Raw genomic sequence first — 21,537 nt, 5'->3', positions numbered from 1 at the left:
AAACTTCAAAATAAACCATAACATACCTGCATAAAACGCTTGAATTTAGAAATTTGTTTTTTGACTGCCTTAAACCCGTTTTGGAATTAGCATCTTTTAATAATTGTTTTTCAGAAAGAAAATTTCAGTCTGTGTTCAAATGTTGTTTGCATAAAACTGACTTTTGTTCCCATTAGTGATCACTAGAGAGCTGCTTTAATAAGAACGATATATGTGCTCTTTAAGACTGTCTATATAGGTGTTCCGGGCATCAGTTTTCTGAGAAAATGGGAAAAAATTGAGTATTATTTTTCGTAAATTATTTTAGTAAAATTTTTTAAAACAGTTTCTTAGTAGTTTCCTAATTTAGAGGTTATTTTTCAAATAGTTTCATTGGTCTTCAGAGCACATTTTACTCCGTATTGCTGATCATTACACAATGAGCTTTCAGCAGACTGGATTCCAATATAAATCATCATCAATTATTTGTAGCAACAACACAAGAAAAATTTAGTAGCCTTTTTTTTCTGAATAGAAATGGCATCAACGATGAGTTCTTTATCACTTGATTTTGTTCTTTCCATTGCAATTTCAAATTACTAGATGAAGTTTTTCGTGCCAAAAAAATAATCTTGCAACATCCTTGCAAGATAAACACAGTCTTGCAAGATCTTGCAAGTTTAACTCCGCCTCGCGAGATCTTGCAAGATTAACTCCGTCTTATAAGATCTTGCATGATTAACTCCGTCTTGTAAGATCTTGCTAGATTAACTCCGTCTTGCAAGTTCGTGCTAGATTAACTCCGTCTTGCAAGTTCTTGCTAGATTAACTCCGTCTTGCAAGTTCTTGCTAGATTAACTCCGTCTTGCAAGTTCTTGCAGGGTTTACTTTTTCGCAAGATTCTTGCAAAATCTTGCAAGATTAACTTTTGTTCTCGACTACGGGTAGTTGCTGCTTTAGATTTCCAGTTAAAACGTCAAAATCTGGTCTATTTAATTTTGATTGTTGAAAACTGTTTCATAACGGACGTGTTTGGACCTGTAGTGTAGCACCATCTTTCCAGTGCGTACAAAGTAGGTATGTATTTGGAAAATGAACCGAATTGAAATGAATACTCGTATATGTTATCACTTGAAAAGGGCGAAATGAAAAAGAAACAAAACGCAAAGAAAAGCAAAGTATGGATGGGGTAGAGTTGTTTTGGATGTTTACTTGTGTTTCTCTATTTTGTTTGTTTAATTTTTAATTCCTTGTTTATTATGTATTGGCATCAGGTGAAGCGAATTCCGCAATTCCTTCTCTTCATCCCTTTCTTTCTCTCTAAATAGAGAGAGAGAGAAAGATATATATCTTTCTCTTCCCTCTTATGGCTCGCTGCTTTCCTCTTAATTTCTCTCTTTCTCTCTCTCGCACACGCACACACTATTTTGCTACCATTTTCAATCTTCGTTTTCTGTCTTTTTCTCTTTCCATCGGGATAACATTTCTGCCTGTAGTAGAGCGTCTTCCCCCAATTTACGATGGGAAAGGATAGCAAAAGCCTCCAAACAGCCTTGTGGCTGCTTTTTCATTGGCGGTAACAAGCACCAACTAAAAGGTACTCTTGCGATGTGAGCATAAATGAAGCTTTTAATTTATATTGCGCGGACTTACAAACACAAAATACACAATATAAAACAATATTTTACCAGTGCGATTTAAAAAACACTGAGCAGTTAAATAATACGAGATGAGCTCAACAAAATCAGACTGGTGCTGCTGCTTTGTTTAAATCTAATTTTTTACCCATTTGTTTTATTTAATCGACCCTTTATTTCATTTAACTTCGTTCCTCCTTTTATTCCAACCATTTCCAGCTTCCTTGCTGCCATTCATTCCCTTTTTAAAAGCCATTGTAATTGCACACAGCCGCATCTTGAAAAGTACAATAGGTATCGTCAGAATTTATAAAGAATTAACTATTGTTTATTTTATTATGATTGAAATTGTTGATCAAATTTAAGCCTGGTATTGACAGCAAAGTCCTTAGACGAATTGACGCTACCTTAAAAGACAACAAGTATCAATAATAGACAAAAAATAAAAGTCCTTTTTCATTACACACTGAATTATTCCCTTTTAAATCTTTCATAAATCCTTACTTTGAGGCACAATAATTCGTTGAAGCGCAAAGACACTAGCAGTCAATTTTCGTTTGCAACATTTTCATTATTTTTTTCCCAATTTTATCTCGACTCGAGTTTCGCCGCTTTTACCTTGGAGATAATAACATGTCAGAGCGCTTCAATAATTGACTGTAAAAATTTTAACGAGGCTTTCCTGAAAGTCAATTCAAATCGCTCTTCAATGCAAAATTTACAGCCTAGATTGCCTCTGAGCTACAAAAATTGAACAAATTTCTTCACTAAAAACATAAATGCCCCTATTTACGCGAAACGCGTGGCATTTAAAAGGCTACTGAGTGATGCATTTTGAAAAGGCTGATTCAATTTTGATGAAAAACAGAGAATTATTCCGTTTTCTTACGCCTAATCTACTATTGAAAACATTTCCGTTTCATTTTTGTGAACGCCCATTTTCTCACCAACACATTTTCCACAATTTTTGAGTCATTTAGCTACATTATTCTTTGTTATTATTTCTTACTTTTGACCATTTATGAAAAATACACACTTATTGTTTACTACAAAAAGGATGATATAGCAACTTATATTTCAGCACATAAATTCAAAGCCATGAACAATGACGAAATCATTGAAAATCGAAATTGAGTGTTGGTTGTAAATAATGAATAAGAGGATGCACGGCTGTTTTTTAGTTCTGACATGTGCTTTTGTTCACGCCATCACCTCGGTTGCGGGTAAGTTTTCACGCCCTTTCCTGACCTGAAATGTTTCAAACAATGCCCTCATTTTGTGATTATGCGGAAATTGGGCCAAATTACAGGGATGGAAGATCAGATTTTATAATGAGATGTGATTTGATTTTATGATTGCCACACAGACACACACACACACACACACACACACACACACACACACACACACACACACACACACACGCACACACACACACACATACACACACACACACACACACCCAGACACACACACACACACCCAGACAGACACACACACACACACCCACACACACACACACACACACAAACACACACAAACACACACCCATACACACACACGCACACACACACGCACGCACGCACACACACACACACACACGCACGTGAAAGCAGTTTTTAATGAAAGAAGTTTAAATTAAAATTTTGAAAACAATAATTGCATAAACCTGGTCAGAAAAATTCGCTTTCTAAACATTAGAAATCGTTGGTATTGTTCTTTTTTTTTCTAGCAAAAATGACAAAAGTTCCTGCCATTTTTTAGTCGGCATCATCGTTTTTGTTTGGTTTTTAACATAAAAAAGATTCGGCATCGTCTTTTTAAACATAGGCAAGATTCGGTATCGTTGTTTTTTTAATTTAATAGAGAGATTCGTTATCGTTAAGAGAAGTACATGAACTTTTATCAAATGGGTTTTAAAATCAGATTAGTCTAGCAGAATAAACAGAAAAACGTTTGGCATGTTCGGTTTCAAACGTAAACAAGCGTCAAAAACTTATCAAATTGAATGTAATAAGCTACTTAATGGTGTACTAAGCAGTTACGCCATTAAAATGAATGAAACAGCGTGTTTTAATGATAAAACCACTATTAAGTTTGCCGAAAGTGATTTATCTTGTATAGTCTGAGCAACAAACTACCACGCCCTTTCTACGTTAAATGACAGAAAGTTACATTGAACGAACCAATGAGAGCTGAACTTGACAGGAACGAACTCGCAAGAAATTTACGAGTTAACCATTTGACTTACAATTTCTTACAAGTTAACCACCTTTTGCAAGAAACTTGCAAATCCTTGCAAATTAACCATCTTTTGCAAGAAACTTGCAAGGTCTCACAAGTTAACTATTCGGTCTCAACCCGGGTTGATTGAAACAGCACTTTCAAAACACCATTCTTGATTATCAAAGCTGCTTCAATTGGCTAACAATAGATTGGTACTAAAATCGTTAATACTTTACGTACTTGATAAGGCATTCCGCAAATCAAGTTTAACAATACAATTGATTTCAAATCTAAAAGAATTACCTTGAACTTTTCTGTTTAATCGGTGATTACTAAAAACCTAAATCGCTGCTAAATACTCATTTTCAAATTTCAAGTTTCTTTTGAATTTTACAAAATATATTATGGAATTTTGGGTCTTTCGACTCGACGGTTTTGAAAGTCTGGAATTGATTTCAAACATATTGTCATCTTATTAATATTGAAAATCCAGTTCTGGGATAATAGTTTCTTCCACTCATTTTTAAATTTATTCAGGAAAGTTCTCGAGAAGGCTTCACTGGTTTTTTAGTTGTAATGCATAAGTTGGTTTTCATATTAGTAGTTTTCGGTAGTTCGGGACCCTCTGGATCAGACACCAACCACTGGTTTGATGCGTTAATTAGGTTTGGCCTCGAAAGCTCCAGATTGAGAGATTTAGTTTTTCAGCTAGGTAGTTTGATCGCAAACGAATTCATTTCGTGACGTAAAATCAAAGCCTTGTTCTCATGTCGACTTATTGCATTAGATAAACAGCCAGGAGTCAGACCAACCGGCATTGGTGAAACTTTGCAAAGAATACTCGGTAAAGCAGTAGCTGATTTAACTGGTGATGACCTGGCGTATGCGTTTGGATCAGAAAAACTTGCGGGTGGAGTGTCATGTGGAATTGAGGTATCGATTCATGGACTTCGAGAGTTGTTAGAGAAAAAGTCCTCCAATGGTCTTGGTCTGTTGCTGCTTGATGCAAAAAATGCATTCAATTCTATAAACAGAAGTTCCGCACTTCTAAACGCTAGAACCCTTTGGTCCAGAGCTTACACTTTTCTGTACAATAGTTACCAGGAAAGCTCTAAACTTGTGCTGAGCAATTTTGACGTTTTATCCACTGCGAAAAAGGGACAACTCAAGGCGATCCTCTTTCAATGCTGTTTTATGGTGTTGCTCCCTTGCCTTTAATACAAAAATTGCACAACCCGACGAAACATTAACAATTTTTTTATGCAGATGATGCCGCAGCTTGCGCAAAGTTCGATGACTTAAAACAGTGGCTCCAACAAGTAGTTGATGAGGGGCCAAAGTATGGATACTACCCTGAGCCAAAAGAGCTTCCTTATTGTTCAACCATACCATGTTGATGAAGCCAAGAGTTGCTTTGAGCAAACCGGATTGAAAATTGTAACTGGAAAACGTTATATTGGAGGCTTCCTTGGCGATAAAACTACCACGAAAGAATTTGTTCATTAAAAAATAAAAAAATTGGCAGGCTAAGATTCAACTTTTGAGCGCTGCAGCCAATTTCTGCCCTCATGAGACTTTCTCGGTGTTCACTAAATCAGTCCAGGCCGAATGGAATTTTCTCATAAGAGTTGTCCCAGGTTGCGATGCATTTTTTGAAACCACTAGAAGATAAAAAACAATAAAAAACCAGTTCATATCAACCGTAACTAACATTTATAATGTGAGTAATCCCCAACGTAGACTGTTCAGTTTATCTGCTAAGAATGGAGGATTAGTTATTCCTGACCCAGTGGTCAAAGCGAGTGAACAGTTTGAAATGTCCGAGAAAACATCTTCACTGATTTCGGATTCTATTGTGAATGGAACGGCATTGGACGTCGACGCACACAAAACTCACGTTCGGAGCAGCAAACAAAGTTTTCAGCTCGAAAATGAGTCCCAGCAGAGTAATACATATAAGGCTTTGTTAGAACAAGCATGCTCATCAGAGAGAACAAGAATGGAGCGGAAATTAAAAACGGCAAACTCTTGTTGGTTAACCGCAAAAGTGTCAGAGAGAGACAATTTTGTTTTGTCGAAGATTGAATTCCAGGATTCCATGGCGCTAAGATACGGTTTACCTCTGACAAATCTCCCTATGAAATGTGACGGTTGTGGTGAAGTTTTCCATGTTCAGCATGCCCTAATCTGCAAAAAAGGAGGCCTGATTACACAAAGGCGTAATGAAATTAGAGATTTATTGGGAGACTTATCGTCCCTTGCATGGACTTACACTCAAAAAGAACCAGTAATTCGTGAACATTCAGAGAATCAGAAAGCTTTAAGAGCCGATCTTCTCATAAGAGGTTATTGCGGCTGAGCTTAACAACTCAGAAATCAAATTGAATAGCGCTTCAAGGTCAATTCAAGCCTTAAAGCTAGAATAGTGTGACAAGCGAAAATTAATGCTACAATCTATCGAAGCCAAACGGATTTGGTCATTTTGTTCAGCATTTATATTTAGCAACTATTATTAGTACACAATCGTCATTCATGAAGTCAAACTATAACTCAAACTCGAACTACCTCAACAACCAGCAAAACAATACTACGACTTAACAGTATTGCATCAGATTCTTTGCGATTGGATTGCGAGTCAACCTGTTATTGATACAGAATATTCGACAAAACTTCTACATGGTTAACAAATTTCCCATGACATCAAATTTACACTGAAAAAGTGACGTTATGGAAAACTGTTCACATTCTGTCGACATCATTATCTACAACCAATCAACAGTTGAATTTGACATGTAAATCCACGTGACTAGCAGCATAAAAGGAGCTTGAAAAACTACCAAAAATCAGTTGAAATTTGCAATTTTGGTTATATTAAACTGACATACAGTGCGTATTGAAGCACACTTTCTTGAGCGGTAAATTACTTGTTATCGTGTCTTGTTTCTGTAGATCATATTAGTGATTGTACAGTTTTAACTTTACTTTGACTTGTGAAAAGAGAATTAACTTTGATATTCTCAAAACCTTCTTTCTGAGGAACGAAGTTCCTAAGTAAGAGAAACTTTGTGCAAAGCATAAAGTCAGTTTCTATTACTGACTTTAACGAAGCCTACTCTAGTTCAACATTGGTGTTATTGAAACCAATAGAGAGACTTGCTAAAACTGAAGTTAGAAAAATATTGTTATCAGATTTGCAAAGGGTAAAAGTTTCAACCTGCTACAGTTGAAACTGTAGCAGGTTGAAACTTTGCAGAATCGTAGCCAAGTTATAAGGCTACAACTTTTCGAAGCGGGATTTCCAAAATTCGGCTTATAAATTGAGTTATTAACCAAGAACTCAACAAAAATTTGATTGTTTCTGTTTGAATTATTTTGTTATTCTGAGAGAAACAAGTTTGTCATACAGCAAAGCTGAGCGATTAGTTATCAAGAGTAATAGAGCAACAAGTAATGCAATGGTTATCTACAGTATAGCGGATAATACAGTTCACAAAAGTTAACTGCAAAAACACAATATCCGGACAGATTTGAAACCGCTGAAACGAACTGGGCGGTGTAAAGTTTTCCTTGACTTTGATAGGAGAGCAGCCGTTACAGAGGTGTCTGGAGCCCGCAAGAAACTGCCTCGTTTGATATTCGTGTCACAGACACTGAGGCTAAATCTTACAGCAACAGAAATCCAGAGGATGTGTTGGAAAGCTGCGCTGACGAAAAGAGGAGAAAATACTCCGAGGCTTGCCATGAAAAACACATGGCTTTTACTCCGTTAATTTTCAGTGTTGACGGCATGATGGCCAGAGAGAGCAAAATTTTTCTGAGAAGACTGGCGGACAGACTCGCTTCTAAGTGGGACAAACCCTACAGCATTATCATGAACTGTGTCAAAAGGAGATTGAATTTTGCAATCTTAAGGGCTTCAAATCTGTGCATAAGAGGAACTAGATCTAAATGGAGATCGTTTCGCTATGAAGATGGAGCTTTTATTCCTTAAAGAATTATGTTGACGTTCCAGTTGTAATCGGATAAAAGTTATCAAATATTTATCACGATACTTGAGTGTACAGCGTACTTGTAGAATATATGTCTGCTGGCATGGATTCACAAATCTGTTTTATAGGTCATCCAATCAGCAGGGGCAACAAATTTTAACGCTAATTATTAGCGCTCTGATGTTTTTGTCACCCAATGAGTGGGGGCATCAAACTTAAATCAAATTGAATATGGTGCGAGCAACTTCAAATGGGCTCAATTTGAAAATGTCATCAACCCGAAAAACTACATTATGTATCCAGAAGAAAGACCTCTAGCTAGTTTTTGTTCTTGCCTGATCTAAGTGTGGAGAACAAAAGCATATTGCAAGAGGCCTATTTCTTGTTGTGAAGAAAAGAAACGGACTGCTGATACTTGATTAAATGAACTGCTAATATGTTGTGTTGATGAGAATATCATGTTAACCAAGTTAATTGTCAGTTGATTTTGAACTAAGATTTTGTTGCAATTTATGATTTATAGTTACAGAAAAAAGATCAATTGACGAACAATCGTTTACAGCCATTCAAGAATTCTTCTTAAGTTTGGGGTATTGGATAATAGATGCCAACTCGAACTTAAACCCAAAATTTGTTTTTGAATCAATATGGCGCGGAGATACAAGAACACAAGATGAGAAGAAAAGGAGACAGCTGAAAGCTCGGAAGTGTTTTTTGTCAATACGAATGTTATAATGAACTTCAGTGCGATGTGGCTTTAAAGGGACTTTCAAGTCCCACTTTAATTCACCAAAATTATTAACCAAATCATCATCTCAAGTCTGTAAAATGCGTTAGGCTATTCAAGTTTTTGGCGTAATAACGTACAACTGCATGTTTAATAAGTCTCTCTATGTATGATGTGATGATAATAGTTTCTCGATCTACGTTGTTTTTATCTACAACTATCGAATTTACACCTTTTTAATGATTACGCAACTGATAGCCCGAACTCAACGTCAAATCTTAATCAGTACTGATTCAGTTAAGTTGCATGTCATGGATGAATACTGCATCAGAGTTAATCATGTCATTTTTTAGAGGTAGCACGCCTTGAATCAAGTTTTAAGTCGTGACAAGTCTTAGCAAAGACGTGACAAGTCTTGATTCAAGTCTTATTATAATTTTTGCTGCTGGATTTGTTCGTTTCGCGTCGAAAGACAAAAGCCACCATAACCGATGCCATGCCATCAAAACCCTCCAAAATGAAATAGGAAGCAGAAGAAAAAGCGAGCACTTCCAAACATTCCCTTGATAGAATTTGAAAAACTTATCAATATCACATAAAATGGCAACTACTTTCTGCCCATTGAAAAAAAAGGTTTCCAGTTAAATATATAAAGCCACTTAAGTTGGCGGTTGCTCAAGTCAGAAAAAGCTTGGTCAGATTTACAAAACTTCTTGTAAGAAATATGTTGAAATTTAAATAATTTTGAATGCATAAATTATAAGTACGTCTTCGCGAAACTCTACTGCGCTTATTAACTGCGCAATGTTCAGAACTTGTCAAGTCTTGGCCAAGACTTGACTTAGATTTGCAAGTCTTGGCAAGTCTTCACAAGACCTTAGGCTTCAAAGAAGACATGATGAGTTCTGATTTGTCACTTCAAGACCTCTATTTCCTTGAAAAAGTACTGATCAAGAATTGGAACCCGTTCCGGGAGCATATAGAAAAATCCGTTTGTTTAATTTCTGAAGTGTATCTCAGTGCTCCAACTAAAATCTGAATTTTACTGTTCGGGCTAAATTCTGAATTTGAAGCTGCACATGCAGTCAAATAGAATTGTCCCACACTGTCTTATAATGAGTTTTTCTAGTGTAAAGATATGACACGTTGCTATGAACTTGATGCAATTGATCTAGGTAATCATAATAACAATTTGCATAAGACTTAAATTTTGCACTGTTTATTTTACGCTGACTGCAAATGGCTTCTATAAAAGTTTTGTTAAAAACGTGAGTGTTTTCTGCCAACACAAAACTTGGTATTAGGAGAAATCGAGCAAAAATAGCAACAATCGTTTGGCCAAACTTTAGTCAAATCCTTAACAATCAAAGCCAATGCATCTGGAACGATTCTCAAATTTATTTAACGAGGAGTCTCAGCTTTGTGCGTTCGCTCGTCCAGATTTGACTTATTTATCTACAAATAAAGAAGATATAGGTATTTTTCGAATATTTACAAAATGTTCGAAGAAAAGATATTTGGTTTTTGAGTAAAAAGCTGTTACAAACTCAAACGACCAAACGAATTCAAGAATGCCAGGTCGCATTAGAGCGCAGATGACGCCTGCCATCAAAGACACTACGATATAAGAAAAACAACAAAATAAACAAAAACAAAAATTCAGTTCCTGCCATAGCTCAAAACGTAATTTAAAAACATATAACAACAAAATCAAAACATTATCAGAAAAAAAGCAGAATTTCACAACTTCAGTTGTTTTTCACTAGAAAACAAAAGGAAAGAGTCCTTAATGGGACTAAGTAGCAATAAAAATTAGAGTAAAGAAGGGTACGGTTTAAAAATACAGGGAATTTTGAAAACCAATAATTTCAAAATCATAGCAAGGATCAGATTTTAACTAAAAGTACTAGATATCTACACATATAACTCCTTAGGAAAACAATGAGACTTGTCATTGGTGAGACTATGTCATAAAACTAGGAAGCAACAATTTCAGGCAATATAAAAATTTCACGAAGTATTTAAGAAAACCATTAGCTATGATCTAAAAAGATGTCATATTTTCATTTAGGCCATTTTAACATCATTTGGACGGGTTATCATTATTAAAAGTTTAAAACCTTTTAGGAAGATACATAGTCTCCAAGACATAAAACATCAGTTAAAACAAAATTTATGGAGAAAAATGTTTGTTTCACAAGAATGTGGTTGGGGCCTGTCTTAATGAGACCCAAATAAAAGAAAAAGAACAACAAAAAAGAGAAAACTAAAGCTCAAAAACTGTTTTTTTTCTGAAAACAAATAAATTAAAGACAGTTAAAAAGACAAACTATTCACTGAACATTTTAATTATGTTTAATTGGACTGTTTTTCAGAACCAGTAATTACATTAATGAGATAATGTGATACAAATTCAAAAAGGTACTAGAAATTTGAACAAATATCCTTATATGCCAAAAGCCCGAGCATCAAAGTCATAAAACTTAGTTGAAACATAAAAAAGCAAACAGATTAAATTTTTGCTCACGAAAAAGAAGATATGAGTAGTCTTTCATCATTTTGAGCTACAAGTTAGCGAGAAAAAAAATTTATTTACAACTTAAGAAATTCTCTTTTTTGTAAGAACAATTTTCTAAGTCAAAATAACTATTAGGTCAATCATAAGCTGAAAACAAAAAATAGTTTCACCTATAGTTCGCTAGGACGCGATGATAATTGAATCTTTAATTATTGGAATTTGGTGAGAAGACTGCAAACAAATAGACTAATTCAGGCAAAACTAGGAATCGAATAAAAACCTTTCAAAAACACTGTCTAAGCCAGAATAAGTATGAGTTATCCCCTGGGAACATATAATATCTGCGTTAAGCCTCATTAAAAGCCTAATTGCATCTGTTCTTAATTTAAACTTGATATGAAAAATTACATGTGAAATTGACATTAAAAAAATTCAAAAGTTTTTAAAAATTTGATGTCCTCAATGAAATCCTAATCTTTTTGATTGTGAAATTCCACAACAAGACCAAAATAGTCTTGGTATCGCTCTGCCTCTATAATAACCACGTATTTGTTTTCAAATTTTTGCGTGATACTTTGTTTGGTAGACAAATTTCTCAAAATCTCTCATGAACAAAATTACGACAAATGTTGAATGTTCAAACCTCGATATCTCTTCGAAAAAAAAACGAAATCCAAACAATAATAATTTCAAATTCTACACTTGATGGGATTTCTAATAGTACCACTCACAATTCCCTCCTATGAATATATCGATCGGCCAAAGTTGACTGGACACAAAAAAAACCAGTTAAGCATATAGTTCCTTCACCCAAAACAAAAATTATGGTTACTTTTAAAAAAAGTGCGGCAAATGTACTGTTAATACGTACTTTCATTCAACGTATTTCAGACGGCGTCTGGACAAAATGTCCAATGCTTAAATAGCAAAACTGTATCCAATATTTCATCCTAGAGTTCAAATACGAATTAGGATAATCATATGTCTATTTGAAATGATTTAAAATGCATTTACAATTTATACTTTTCAATGCTATGTCTCAGCAGCCACTGGAAACAAACAACTGAGTGTGAGGTAAAAAAAGAATAGATTGTAATATGCCGACTGCTATTTTTTAATTGGTCCATTAAATGTGCAGATCAATGGGATTCAATTGGGTATTATGCAATTCGATATTTTGGCATTGGGTAAAGTTATGTAACAACTCAGATACAGGGAACAAACATTTCCAGGTCTGGTTCCGGATGTGATAGTTCACAACCAATTTCCAATCTACCAGGTAGAAAACAGCGGATACCTCAAAAACAGACCCAGTTGTCTACTCATCTTCGGGACAGAGAGACCCGCGGAAGTAGAACAGGTACTCTTCAGAAGGGATCCAGACACTGGGCTAGGTTAGTCAACCCCACTCTACTAATTAATTATAGCTAGAAATTTCCAAATTTATTAGATTATTGTATATTAGACTATTCCAATTTTGGCAGAAACTAATAGATGCAGAAATATTTACATATTTGTAAAAAAAAATGAATTAAAACGATGTTGAAAGACGTAAATTTGTAAAAACAGATAGAATTAACATTGATTCCTGCATATCTGCACCCAGGTTGAGGTCCCAGATCAAAAGTCCATATATCCAGACCGTCGCAGACAAAATCTGTCTATGTCCACACCGTCACAGACGGAACGTACCCATGTCCGGATTTTCGTGCGTTCAAAAATATTTGTGCGATCTTCGTGAGCTCAAAAGTTCCTATGTCCAGACTTTCCAGACTTTCGTGCGTCCAAAATCACATATGACCAAAATTCTTGCGCTTAAAATTTGAAAATTTGTGCGTTCATGTCCAGACAGACTATCGTGCGTTCAAAAACAACTATGTCCAGACTTTCGTGCAATCAGAAATTTTTTGCGTTCTCAATATTGTTTTTGAAACTCAACTTGGGAAATATGGACACTGCGCGTTTAAAAAAAAATCTATTTTGAGCTATTGAAAAACGGAGAAAAATTATTTTTTACTAAAAGTTTTGTTCTTAGAACTAACCAAATCATTTAACAGAGATACCTTAAGATTGGGAGTAAAAATTGATAAAAGATTGCTGAAAATATTTTATCATCCATTGCTATATCTACAATAACGCCAAATCTGTACAAAGAAATAAATGTCCTCAATGTATGAAAAAATTTTGAATGTTGCAACGTTATCAGAAGTAAAAAAACATGTGTCTGCGTCATGTCGTCATGTCTTTTAAATCCCAATTATAGAGAAAAACTTATCTTAGCAAAGAATTTCGTCAGTTGAGACAATTACAAGAGCATTATTAATCTGCAGCGGACAACCTTCATGAAAAAATACAAAATTGAATGGAAAACAAAGAGATAGCTAGTAATAGATTTTGTTGCTTCTATTTAGCAGATTTTGAGACATTATGATTTTATAGTACTGCTCATAAACTGCTGGTTAAGAAACATAGCTGAAATTAGATGATAGCGCAGAGTCATTAGAAACTAAAAAAAGGAACTCAAAAATTAAATTTCTGTTGTATCCATTTGCCAACCCGGACCACTCTAGCAGTGCAATTCATTGCTGATTCAGGGCAAAAACTATACCGGATTTTGTCCGGCCCATTGCTCTGTTCATGTCCCACTTTTTAATTTACAGTCTGGTTTTTAGAGGTCAATGAGTCATGAAACTGACTTTTTCTGAGCATGAAAATATTCAGCCTCTCTTATCTGTCTGCGCATGATTAATTTTATTCTTCCGTTTGCCTGAGTAGCATTAATTGCCGGCTGACAATTATCTGCGCATAAAGGCGCGTATAAATTACCTGCTTTTGTTTGCCGCCTCAAGAGGCAATTGAATTTTCACTACTGCATTTGTTTGCACTTAGTAGAAACGTTCACTACTGCATTTGTTTGCACTTAATAAAAACGAAACAAACGAGATCAAAATTGAATTTTGCTCATGTTCATGCTCAATGAGACACCGGAAATGGAAAATAAATGCGTCAAAATGGACTTCACTAACTGTTTGCGAAGTTCTATAAATGTTTTCAAAGTTCTATAAATATTTTCGAAGTTCTATGTTTTCGAAATATATCGGAAGTCGGTGGAGGTTGGTGGCGGACGTCGGTGGAGGTCGTCGGAGGTCGGTGGAGGTCGATGTGCGAGTTAGTTGTGGTGTAGTTAAGCTAGAATAGCTCGTGAGGGTATCGCCATTTTAAAATACTCATGCATGAGATCGAGTTATTCGAAATTTTCAAAGTTTGCTATGTACAGTCTGTCAGTTCTTTGTATGTACAGTCTGATGTGAAACATTCTGTGCAGTGTTGACCAATAATGTAAATGAGGCTGCGAAGAAGAAGGACAGACTGGGATGTTTCCTAATCGACTCTGGGCAGACTGGCAAAAGTATTTATACTGCTATTTGTCTGGTACAGTAATGGTTACAATTGAAATTCAATGGTACAGCAATGAAACTCAAGGTACGGCGACCAAGGTACGGGAACGCAGCAAAATCTTGGACAGCCACGAGAGGAATGAAAATAACCATTTTTAATCACTGTCAAATTTTAAAATTAATCGATCGATTTTTGAAGAACAACATAGTTCCCTCTACATCGCATCCCAAGAAGAAAATTAGATTACTTCTCGTTCGAATAAATTAAGTGTTTTAGCCTATAAAGCAAGGCTCAAAATTGTTTGCTTACGCTAATAGCTCCGGTTTTGTTGAACAAATTGTATCGGTGACAGTTTTCAGACTAAGATTTGCCTAAGAGTGCAGCTATAAATTTCGGTTTTAATGCTGTTTCTTTTGCCTTCATGAACGGTCACTTTATCAGCGAAAAAACTTGAGGTAATATCGGACTATGAATTGAAAGTTTTACCGGTTGAGTCTTTTTCACTAACTGTTCTGATGCTGCCACCCGATTACATTTTCAATTTTTCCTTTTAGTCTATTTGCTGTGATAAACCTATTAAATAGATTTCGAATGAATTCTCCTTTGTTTGAGTTAGTCTATTTATGCAATACGCCCTTTCAGCTTGCTATTTACAAGGAAGCAATCTTGAGATCAAGTCCAAGAGCCTAATTCAAGATTACCGATCATTGATCAAAAATTTGGCTTTTAATTTCAGGATTTGGAAGCTGAACAAGCAAAGAACAGTAGAAATTACTGAATTTGAAGTTGAACAAGCACAGAACAGTGGAAATTACTAAAAGCATGCGTTAACTGAAAAAAAATAAGAAAAAGGGAAATAACTCACAAAATTAGAATTCAAGATCAATCCGTTAGATAATGGGAACTGTTTAGATATTGGCCCTTTTTTATTGAATTAGGTGCTGTCGTTGGTTTTCGGGTGATTAATTGCTCGAATTTTCTAGCTCTTGTTTTAAACGTGTGTCATTTTTTCTAGAAACATTTTGCTTGACCGTTTAGCAGTTTTGTTCCAGAATTGTCTCTATAACGAGTACTCTCTTGTCAATGACAAGGAGAATTTTACACTGCGCAGTTTATTGGTTTAGTCATTTCAAATCTGTCAGGATTTTTTTTTAAATTATCAGAAACTAAGATTTGTCAGTTAAAATTTGTGAACTGCATTATCTACTGCTGTAGATTACCTTTGCATTACGAGATACTCAATTAGTCCCAACAACTAATTGTTCAAGTTTGCCGATAAAAATATTTGCTGCGCGCAGAATATTGAACTAGTTGAAAACTGGGCTCATTGCAAACTAATCTTTAAGATTCTGATGCAAAATTGTAATGGGCTCCATAAGTTATACACGCGTTGCGATAATGATTTGGTGACAGTGGAGGTAGCTTGAGTTGCTTGAATTTCATTTCACGTATGATATTCATGTACTGGTCGTAGTAACCTTCTGAATATGTTGACAAATCGTGAACAAATCAATAGGTCTCTGATTGAATATAGCATTTGAGGTTGCTTGTCATGTTATTCTATTCTATCGTTTAATTTGCCCTAAATGCGTTTGTTTATTTAAAAATCTCGGCTCCAATATTTTTTGAATTATCAAATAATCTTTTCACGCTTGATTTCTTTTTATTTGAGTAATATCAATTGCTCTCATTCGAAGAGAAAAGTAGCTAAACTAAAAGCGATTGAGAGTGATGTAATGTCAAAAACGATATAGCGTAGTGGTTAAAATGTGAGACTCCCGCCCAAATGGTTCTAAAGCAATTGGGGTCAATTTTTTGGCACCATAATAAACTCTTCGGCCACATCCTCTTCAATATAAAATTCTCAACGCCTGTAGTTTGATAACAATTCATCTGATCCCAGTCAGTTAATATTTGTTTTTGAGGAATAGAAACAAAACAATTCATTAAAAGCTGTGTAGGTTCTATGAGTTTAAGAAAAAGGTAGCATTCCTACCTAGACTATTGCTAAGTTATAATTCACAAATTTTACAATGTTATTGTAATAATTGTGGCATTTTTTACTTCAAACGGAGCAATTGCTCCTCAAAGAAATACAATGAAGACAACGCCATTTTAAAGCAGATTCTCAAATTTAACCTTATTTCACGACAAGAATGATTTTTTTGCTTATAATAGTTCTATTACATCTTGGCCAAAAGTTAATTATCTTGGCTGCAGTCTGAAGCGATCTACGTGGCATTTTCGTTAAAATTGTTTGTTCAACAGAAATTGTCCAACAATTTTTTTCTTAGAATTGTTTTTTATTCGTTAGCATTTGTATTTTTCAATATCAGATAATTTGGGAAAATTAGATTCGAATGTTTCGATATATTTCAAGAGTTATAGGGTAGGAGCTTTTTATAAGCCTTTTTCAACGTTTCAAGAAAAGTAATAGCAAATTGTACAATCCGATTTGTTAGAAAGTTGGCTCCTAAAATCTGTATAGTAATTTGTTTGGGATAGGAAAATACGAATTTTGCTTTGAAGGTTCTCATAGACACTTCAACCAGACAAATGCCCGCGATATTAGAATCGTTTTTGTCCTTGCCTAAATTTTTTTTCATTCTCTCAAAATTTCCTAAGGATTCTTTAAAAGAATATTGTTTGAGTGCTACTAAAGGCTGTCGATTCAGGTCACGCGATAGAATATGGAGAACCCTAACATTAAACCAATGGTACAAAAATAATGCTACGAAAAATTTTTTCAGTATTGTATGCGAAACAGTAGTTTTTCCCCAATTTATGAATTGTCTTTGAAATTTGATTATTTTCACAGTATGGTACCAAAATGCTAGTTACAGCACAATTGGTCTACCGTAAACGATACTTTTGCTCAAAGTGATTGATTTGCGCAAGGGCGTGAAGAAAGGCGTGAAAACCTGAAGTTTTGAACAAGCTTCCGTTCTTGTTTTCTTGGCTTGCATGGAAAAATAATTCAGCTGGTTTGAACTTAGCTGTTTGCTACATTGCTGCGATTCGAATTGTCTGATTTCATTTGTCAAAAACAAAGGCAACTCAGCTTAAGATCCATGTCTAATACACAGCATGTAAGCAAACGATACTAAAGAGTGCATAGGCTCAAGGCGTCTCCAGTGATGTAATTTTGCGAGTTCTTCCAAGAACTGGAACGAAGTTTCTCGGCAAAAAACCCTTTTAATTCGAGTTCGTACAAGTGATCATTTATGTTTTCTTGTACAGTGGAAACAGATGGATTGAATCTGTGTTGGATGTTCAAGAAAACTGAGGATTCTAGTTTTGTGGAAAATGCTCAAACTTATGATGTAAAGTAGCCTTTTCAAGAATTTATTTCCAATAATATGCTCCTGTGCATAAATCAAATATCGTCATCAATTTCTTAAGAGAAAACTAGTTAAAGGTGAAGCAATGTTCAGCCAATAGTCTCGATCTAAATTCAATTAACATTTTTAAGTTTATGGGCAATTTTGAAGCCACAATTACCAAAACACAGTTTGTTTTAAGATAAGTGGATGAAAAAGTGTCAGATATTAGACTGAGATGTCGCCCGAAACTATTGTGAAAACTGTACCAACCGGCTGCTAGATAACCCATGTGATTCTGGATTTTTTTATCGTGTAAGATCTGACAAATTTCTTACAAAATTGCCTTATAAGAACTTACAAGAAGATTCATCTTATTACAAGATCTTATCAGACAATTTGTCAGATCTTAGACGATTAAAATTCTAAGCAAGCATCTTATGAGATCATACACGATAAAATTTTCTTCTTATATGACCTTACACGATAAAAATTCCTTTTTGTCAGCTGAATTATTATCGTGTGGGTTCTGATAAGAATCTTATATTCCTCATATTAACGACAATTCAGAATTGCTTTCAAGCAGCAGCCAAAAAGTTGAGGCATGCAACGCTTAATTGTCAGAGCAACAAAGGGAAAATTATCTTATATTGTCTGTTTATACTTATAAGATATTGTGAAAAAGTTATTCGATTGTTTAGGGCTTTTTCAGAGGCGGTGATTATCAAACTAGGCTGAAAAATTTTCTTCAAGGAACAATATTATATTGGACTGCTATGTTAAGTCATAGTGCCTAGTTAACACTCAGAATAAAAATGTAGCCAATAAAAATCAAAAAACATTTTTTATTTCAGAATTGGTTAGTTGACTGATTAATTTTTAACTTTCAAAGGAACTTGACTACGTTATACGGTTATATTGACAGCATTAAAACATGTCTTATCAGATCTTAGACAATAAAAATTTTGTTCTTCGTGAACTTTTATCATGTAAGATCTGATAGGATACTTATCAAATCTTATAAGATAACAATTCTGCAAAATTGAATTATTATCTTATAAGATCTGATAAGTATCTTATCAGATCTTACAAGATTAAAGTTCACGTAGGGCAGAATTTTTTATCGTGTAAGACCAGATAAGATCTTACACGATAAAGATTTTTGATCATTATCTTATCAGATCTTAAACGATAAAAATTCCAGGCTCACTGGGGAATGAAAAAACTAAATGTGCAATGACCCATTTTTCTATATAAGGCAAGTTTTTGCAACACTTCCAAACGCTATTGGTAAAGTTGGTGTCAGTGCCAATTTTAAGAAGGACTGCAAAATACAAATTTTGCCGAAGTTACGCTTTTTTGATACACTTGCATTCTGTGCGGCACTTTTCTGTAATTGATTTAGAGATTCAGATTGCGATATACTTGTAAGAACAATTTCATGACTATAAGATAAATTTGATTTCAGACCTAAACCCAACATCCATTATTTGTTTTCCCTGTTTAATAGCCAAAACATTTAAAAACAAGTTTTGCTAGGTAGGATTGTTATAATTTAAAAAAGGGAAGTTGACAGCACTAAATTTATCCCAACAGATAAAAAACAAGTTTATCAATAGCTATGCTGATATTAACTTGAAGCTCGGCTTCCTCCTATAGTGTTTCTAGAATTTTTGTTTCGTCAGCCTACAGAAAAGTTTTCTTGATTAGACTTTGTGGCAGATCGTTAACATAAACTGAGAGCAAAAACACCTAAGGAACGACCCTTGAAATGCGCCCCTAGTTATCTGCGGTAAAGTGAACGCGTGATCGGAAGAGCAACCCTAGAGCCATGGGTCGGTGAAAATTGGCGCAAAGAGAGCCATGTCCCCATTAAATTGCAAACAAAATTGCCCAGTTAGAATAGAAAGTTCAATCAAATTATTTGCAACATTTTGCCCGAACGAACTGCAGTACGCTGGTCATTTTCCAAGCCAATTTGCGACTGTTTGGAAAGAATTTCCATCCGAAGTTATGGATGTTACCTATTGGGCTTAACGGGAGTAGCTTAATTCCACGTGATGATAGCGTGGTCAAAATTTGAGGAAAACAAAAATTAGCCCATTTGAGAATAAATTCCGCCCACCAAGATGTGGGTTGGAGCAAAATTGATCGGGGAAGATTGATTAGTTTTGCCCACGTAATACTGCAGTTATGTTAGAAACATAATCAAGGCTAAATACTCGGCAGTAATTTTGAATTGTGTTTGAAGTGAAATTGGCTGATATTAAAAGCGGCGGTGTGCTTTTAGCATGCACTCTTAATCGTCCAGTTTATCTTTGCAGGGATGCGATTGAGGAAAAATGCACAACTGTTTTTACCTTTCCTCAATTTCGATATTAATTTTGAAAAATACTGTAACTTGCAAAAGCATTATTTCTTTGTTTATTATACGAAAATAACATGCTACTTTCAATCCGACGTATAGACAGTTTTTCGCCAATTTTTTGTTTATAATGTCATGCAAGAAATTATCATTAACAATTTCCTATTTTGTAAATTTTGTTTTCATTTTAATCCTTCTAAAAAATAATAATAGTAGGAAGGCTTGCAATCACTTGATGAAATGTTTGCAACACTTTTGATATTTTCAGTCCATATTGACCTTGTCTTTTAATAACTCTAATTACATCCTCACGGGGATATTTTTCCAATTTAACAAGACGTATGCAAAACAGCACTCATCAATACGTACAAACATCAAATGCATACAAACATCATATGTGATTATATTATGATTAAATTTGCTCTTATTTAGACCCTATTCACTCCCTCCCCCCACTCCCTCCGTCCCTCCCTTCCCACAACACCCACCCACCCCCCCAGCCTCAGCTGCAGCACCCACTCAATTACGCAACAGTAAGGTAGCAGTACGGTTAAGGAACACGTCTAGTTATGACTAGGTAACAAGATAGTATAGTAATAAATTATAATTTAGTGACAGACAAGGTTTTATGGGTTTTCACACTACGTAACCACCTGCAGATTTACAACACCATAATGCACATGATGCTTATTAACCTACCCCCTCCCCCCTCATTGCTTATTAAAATAACATTAATCCCTAAACCCCCCCCTCCACACACACACACACACACACACACACACACTCACATACACTACATATACGACACATACACAACCACCATAGATGATGATATTTTCTTTTCTCTCAGCTCTGAGCTACACACATGTGTGTCTATAAAGGAAGAAACCAAAACAAAACAGATGAATGTCTTCACATTTGTTCACATGAGTGGCGACGGGTAGATATCTGAATGAATAATTCACACACAATTAGCTTTTGCTTTATAACAAGGAAATGATTTGAGCAGATTAAAAGCAGCATTTTTATTATTGCCTGGATATCGTACAGGATTTGCGTTATTGTCGTTCTCTTGTATTTTTCAAGGACTTCCTAGCTAGATTGACTACTTTATGATGTGTATATCAGTTCAGCTGAATTATTATCGTGTGGGTTCTGATAAGAATCTTATATTCCTCATATTAACGACAATTCAGAATTGCTTTCAAGCAGCAGCCAAAAAGTTGAGGCATGCAACGCTTAATTGTCAGAGCAACAAAGGGAAAATTATCTTATATTGTCTGTTTATACTTATAAGATATTGTGAAAAAGTTATTCGAGTGTTTAGGGCTTTTTCAGAGGCGGTGATTATCAAACTAGGCTGAAAAATTTTCTTCA

The 21,537-nt window shown here is 35.0% G+C and overlaps 1 protein-coding gene across 3 annotated transcripts in view; it reads left to right on the top strand.

The window, feature by feature from the left end:
• The first annotated feature begins 1,477 nt into the window (after positions 1 to 1,477).
• The window catches only part of LOC142344702 (angiopoietin-1 receptor-like), a 207,186-nt gene continuing 187,126 nt past the window's right edge, over positions 1,478 to 21,537 (top strand). For 2 of the 3 annotated variants that reach the window (XM_075396569.1, XM_075396571.1), the window contains exons 1-2: positions 1,478 to 2,839; positions 12,309 to 12,470. In XM_075396569.1, coding sequence (XP_075252684.1) covers positions 2,767 to 2,839; positions 12,309 to 12,470 — 235 coding nt within the window. In that variant the 5' untranslated portion in view covers positions 1,478 to 2,766. The remainder of the gene's footprint in view (positions 2,840 to 12,308; positions 12,471 to 21,537) is intronic. The other variant, XM_075396570.1, reaches the window with a different exon arrangement.

This window comes from Convolutriloba macropyga, chromosome 8, assembly GCF_964194025.1.
Source record: "Convolutriloba macropyga chromosome 8, txConMacr16.3, whole genome shotgun sequence".
NCBI lineage: Eukaryota > Metazoa > Xenacoelomorpha > Acoela > Convolutidae > Convolutriloba > Convolutriloba macropyga.
The sequence above is the reverse complement of the archived record's forward strand: the minus strand, read 5'-3'. Positions and strand labels throughout refer to the sequence as shown.